General features: G+C 35.0%; 1 protein-coding gene across 1 annotated transcript; it reads left to right on the top strand.

Annotated features, from left to right (window-relative positions):
• The first annotated feature begins 2384 nt into the window (after positions 1–2384).
• LOC116178852 lies at positions 2385–4016 on the top strand. The gene is made up of 4 exons (XM_031498482.1): positions 2385–2592; positions 2643–3590; positions 3687–3870; positions 3929–4016. Exons 2-4 carry the CDS (start codon positions 3055–3057, stop codon positions 3977–3979), a joined length of 771 nt encoding a protein of 256 aa, XP_031354342.1. The 5' UTR covers positions 2385–2592; positions 2643–3054; the 3' UTR covers positions 3980–4016.
• Positions 4017–4960: the final 944 nt, after the last annotated feature.

The raw sequence follows: 4960 nt of genomic DNA, 5'->3' as shown, positions 1-4960 counted from the left end.
TCAACTTTTAAACTTTTAAATATCCGTAACTCCATTTTTTCAAATGGCACCCCCCATTTTGTTCTTCACCCTTGTTTTCCTTTTTCCCAGACCTTTAATTTGATGCAAAATGTCAAAAGCTGCTCCAAACGGTTTCCGAGATATTCCATGTTTTAGTTACTTCTTGTGGAAAGTTGATAAAAAAATTAAGTCGCTTGATGTTATTCTTTTGTTTTTATTATGATAATGTTTAAACGTCAAATTTTCGCTGCTTGAACTTATACTTCTCAATTTCTCGTTGGATATCATTGAGCGATGCAGTTGGATTTGCAGCAAAATACGCCAGTAGGTACAGTTATTTCTTGTTCTTCAGAGTCTACCACAGGCTTCCTTTTTTGTATTTTTGTTTGAAAGATACCGTTATTCCTGAAATTTTGTAGTAATTTGCGAATTGTAGCCTCTGTGGGTTGCGCCTTGTCAGGGTATCTTTCGGAAAAAAGACGACAAGTCCTGGCAGCTATTCGATTACATTAACCGTGTATTAATATTAAATTCAAAAAATCTTCATTAGTGTAACCCAAACGAGCTATTATTGACGAGAAGTATAAGTTCAAGCAGAGAAAATTTGACGTTTAAACATTATCATAATAAAAACAAAAGAATAACATCAAGCGACTTAATTTTTTTATCAACTTTCGACAAGAAGTAACTAAAACATGGAATATCTCGGAAACCGTTTGGAGCAGCTTTTGACATTTCGCATCAAATTAAAGGTCTGGGAAAAAGGAAAACAAGGGTGAAGCACAAAATGGGGGGTGCCATTTGAAAAAATGGAGTTACGGATATTTAAAAGTTTAAAAGTTGAGAGCTTTGAAAAAGTGACGTAGTCTCACTTTTTTAGACTCTTACGCATACCATTTGAAAATTCGGTCTTTCCTTAATAAATCATTGAAAGCTATTTTGCAATATCTCTCACCGTTTTCGAATAATAAATTTTTAAAGTTATCCCTGCAAATTCAATTTTTGACACAAAAACTTAAATATCCGCGAAGTCATTGGAGCAAAGGGTCAACTATGGGGTATCGTTGTACTCCAAATTCGACGTAGAATCCGAAAATGTAGAAAAAATAGGGGGTCCCTATTTAAAATAACAAAGTTGATGGCTACTTCCGGTATTTCCGGAAGTGGCGCCATTTTGAAAATATTTTAGTTCAATTCATCATGTATCAAAATCCTTAAAGGGCTTATCAGTTTAGCTTAATTTTCAAAGGTTTTCCATATCTTTCTAACTGACGCTCGTCAAGAATGACCCTGTATACGATACCGTCGTTTCAGCAGTTTCAATAAAAAGTTTAATTGTTAGGCTAAATGAAAGCTTGGCCTCCATTTGAATTTTAGAAATACTTGTAAAACCAAAAACGCACAAACCGTGAGTATAATGTACAGTAGAGGCGCAGTAGAAAAAATTTCTTATTTTTGGGCTGGTATATACGCCCTTAAAATTTTTGCACTCAATTCTGAATCAAATAAAATTTAATAAAATTAAATAAAGTATATTAGATTCTTATTATCTCTCCTCTACCAATCCAACCCACTATACATATACTATACACTATACAATCTGTTAAATGAAATGGTTGAAAACGTTTAAGTCATAGCGAATAAGCGAAATAGAAAGTTTGTGGATTTCGTAAAAAATACAAAAGTAAATACGTTTTGAAAGGATCTAAACAATTTTGAATTTCTGATACTAAATATGGAACTTGAAATTTTCCAAGCCTGTTGAACTTGGCTTGGATATAAGAACCCGATTTTTATTTCAAGGAGCTTATTTCAGAATTTCAGTAAATAAATCCGACAAATTCGTAGGTTCCTTTAATGTTTCGTGACGAAAATGGCGAATACAATTTTTTTAGGCGTAGTATATCTATATACTAGAGATACCTCCTATGAGCCTGCATTAGTCTAGCAAAATGTAGAGATGCTAAATAATACCATTGAATAAAAATAGTGTTTTTATTCAATGATAATACATAAAATTAAAAAAGGTCTGCATCGAACGGGAATCGAACCCAGCCCACCCGCTTGGTAGCTACAACTTTTAGGATTAAGACGAACGACGACGACGACGGCTATACTTTGTTTCACTGGTGCTGAACCTGACGTCATAAATGTGATTCTCTCTTCATTACATTTAAATCGATTGAGACAAAAAAATTACGTCATTAACGTAAGTCGTGACAAATAAACCAATTATTGATCTGTCAATAATATCAATCCGTCAAACGATTTTCGTTATAGACAGATTTCCAGTGTTAAATGCCTTTTGATTAGGTAGTTTGTGTTAAAAGTGAAGTAAATATCATCAAAGTTGAAAACGCTTAGGCAAGTCCACAGTGCAGCAACGCCGTTAACAGACAAGTATTTTAAAAATTTTACATAAACGTTCGATACGCTCATATCATGAATTTAGGTCATTACCGTTACAATTAAGTAAATATGACGAACCGATACACAGAAGGTGAGCAAAGTTTGATTTTAAAGTTGATTCAGTACTTCCAAGGGGAAAAAGAAGCAGGCAAAACTTTAACACCCGTAAGCGCAGTATATGATGTAAGTGTTACCTATGCGTTTGCTATAATCATATGCTTACTTAATCACAGAGGGTTTGTGCTGCCCTGGGTGTATCGTTGTGGACTGTAAAAAGAATTAGTACAAGAGGTGTTAAAAAAGATGACGATTACAAATCGCAAAAAAGTGTGGCTATTAGTTTATCTCACGGACCTCCGCTGCATGAAATAAATACATGAACATGTAATAAGGACACGGATTTATGCAATGTATGCCACAGGTAAATAACATTCTTTATGTTCTAAGGGAAGATTTGCTTCAAATGAAGACGTTCGCGAGAACACTTATGGATTGATTTTATAGGTGAGAATGTTACACTCCGTTCTTTACACAGTAATCTTCAACGACTTGATGGCGTAGAAATATCTGCTACCTCTTTATCCCGCAGTTTGAAGAAACTGAAATTCACGTGGCGGAGATGCACCGTTTCTAATAGATTATTTAATGGAACAGCTCTATGTAGCTCAAAGAAGACTACAATTTTTGAGAGACTTTAAACACAACGAAACTTCACTTTTTCCATTACGACCTGTGGTTTTAGACGAAACCTGGATATACAGTAAAGGGTCTTTTAGAAGAAGCTGGCAAGATGGTACTCTCAAAACAGTTAGAAAAAAAAGTGGTGAAGGGGTCCGGTATATAATACTCCATGCAGGATCAGAAGATGGATTTGTACCAAACGCAAGTCTAATTTTTAAATCTGGTAGCAAGTCCGGAGACTATCATGACTCCATGAATTGCCTTAACTTTGAGAAGTGGTTTGAACAACAATTGATCCCGAACTTGGATGAACCTTCTCTTATAATTATGGACAACGCTTCTTACCATTCAGGATTGGTAGAAAAAAGTCCAAATCAATGCTGGACAAAAATGTCACTTATAAAGTGGCTAACATCACGAGACATTACATTTGCACCAACAATGATGCAAGATCAGATCTGGGAAGTAGTGAAAAATCATATACCACCAAAACTATTTAGGTAGGCATCGCTGATAATTTTGGTTGCAGTTAGGTAGACCTTTGGATAGGAAGCTGATTGTTATGGTTTTTTTTCACTCCATGTTGATTTTTACAGATTGAACGAATTAGCATTACAACATGGTCATCGTGTTTTGAGACTTCCTCCATATCACTGCGAGTATAATCCAATCGAAATGGTATGGTCAGAATGCAAACGGCATTACGATGCAAGGATCGGTTCAATTCAGCCTGTCACACACAGTGCCGTTTTGTCTTTATGGAATGAGGCACTGCACAAAGTAACCTCTTTATATGCTGTTTTGTGAAACAGTAGTACTTAATAACTTTATTGTTTAGGTTACACCGGAAAAATGGAAAAGATATTTTGATCATACAGAAGCATTATAAACCAGGCCTAGGAACGGGAACAACATATTGATACATTACGACATCTTACCGGTGATTGTCAACTTGGACGAATCTGATAGTGACGAAGATTATTATGATGATTATATTCATGAGGCAGAAGAGAATCAGCGTGTTTAAGAATATTATTTTGGGCCGTTTATACATATATACCTACTTGTGGTGTAGTGTCGTTTTTTTCTTTTGTACATACGATTTGAATATGAACATTTGAGAGTTTTTTCAGGAATAAATATCTTCACTACCTGTTTTCTCTCACAATTGCGTTTTTTTTTAATAAATCGGAACAGTAGATATTCAAGATCCTTATGCGAATATCTCGAGTGTGTGGCAAAAGAACAGAAACTGTATGTATGCGTTGTTATTTCAATGAGCCTGTGGTATAATGCCTACGCTTTATCTCAAATTTGTAAGATATATAAATGCGAAAGGCTTACCGATAAACCATGGCCTATTCTACTTCTGCAAATGGCTAGTTAAGAGTCATTAAAATTCGCGCAACTTAACGTGTATTCTTCACATTGGTAGCATGCTTAATTTCACATCAACATTATGTAAACAAAATATTAATTTACGAACTGCCTAAACAAACTTTAAGTTACAAATGTTCCTATTTGTTTTCTGTAACCATCATACACTTCATCTCAAAGAGTTTCTGATGCTCTGGCAGTATCCATTTCGACTGTCGTCGGTGCAAAGAATCGGTTACATGAGGTGATTACAAACGGTGGAAAAAGTTTAATCTCGAGTTTAATTCATACCAACGGAGTTCCTCTACATAAAATACATGACCATTTAGCCATTATAAAACCTGGGGACAGGAAAAACCTATCAGGACCAGATGCCGTACAAGTGATTGTCAACTTGGACAGTCTGATAATAATGAACGATAGTGACACCTTAATAAATAAGTTGAAACGTCAATGTGACAATATGTAAACCAACTACTAATTTACGACCTGC

This window comes from Photinus pyralis, unplaced genomic scaffold (assembly GCF_008802855.1).
Source record: "Photinus pyralis isolate 1611_PpyrPB1 unplaced genomic scaffold, Ppyr1.3 Ppyr1.4_LG8, whole genome shotgun sequence".
In the NCBI taxonomy this organism is placed as follows: domain Eukaryota; kingdom Metazoa; phylum Arthropoda; class Insecta; order Coleoptera; family Lampyridae; genus Photinus; species Photinus pyralis.
The sequence above is the reverse complement of the archived record's forward strand: the minus strand, read 5'-3'. Positions and strand labels throughout refer to the sequence as shown.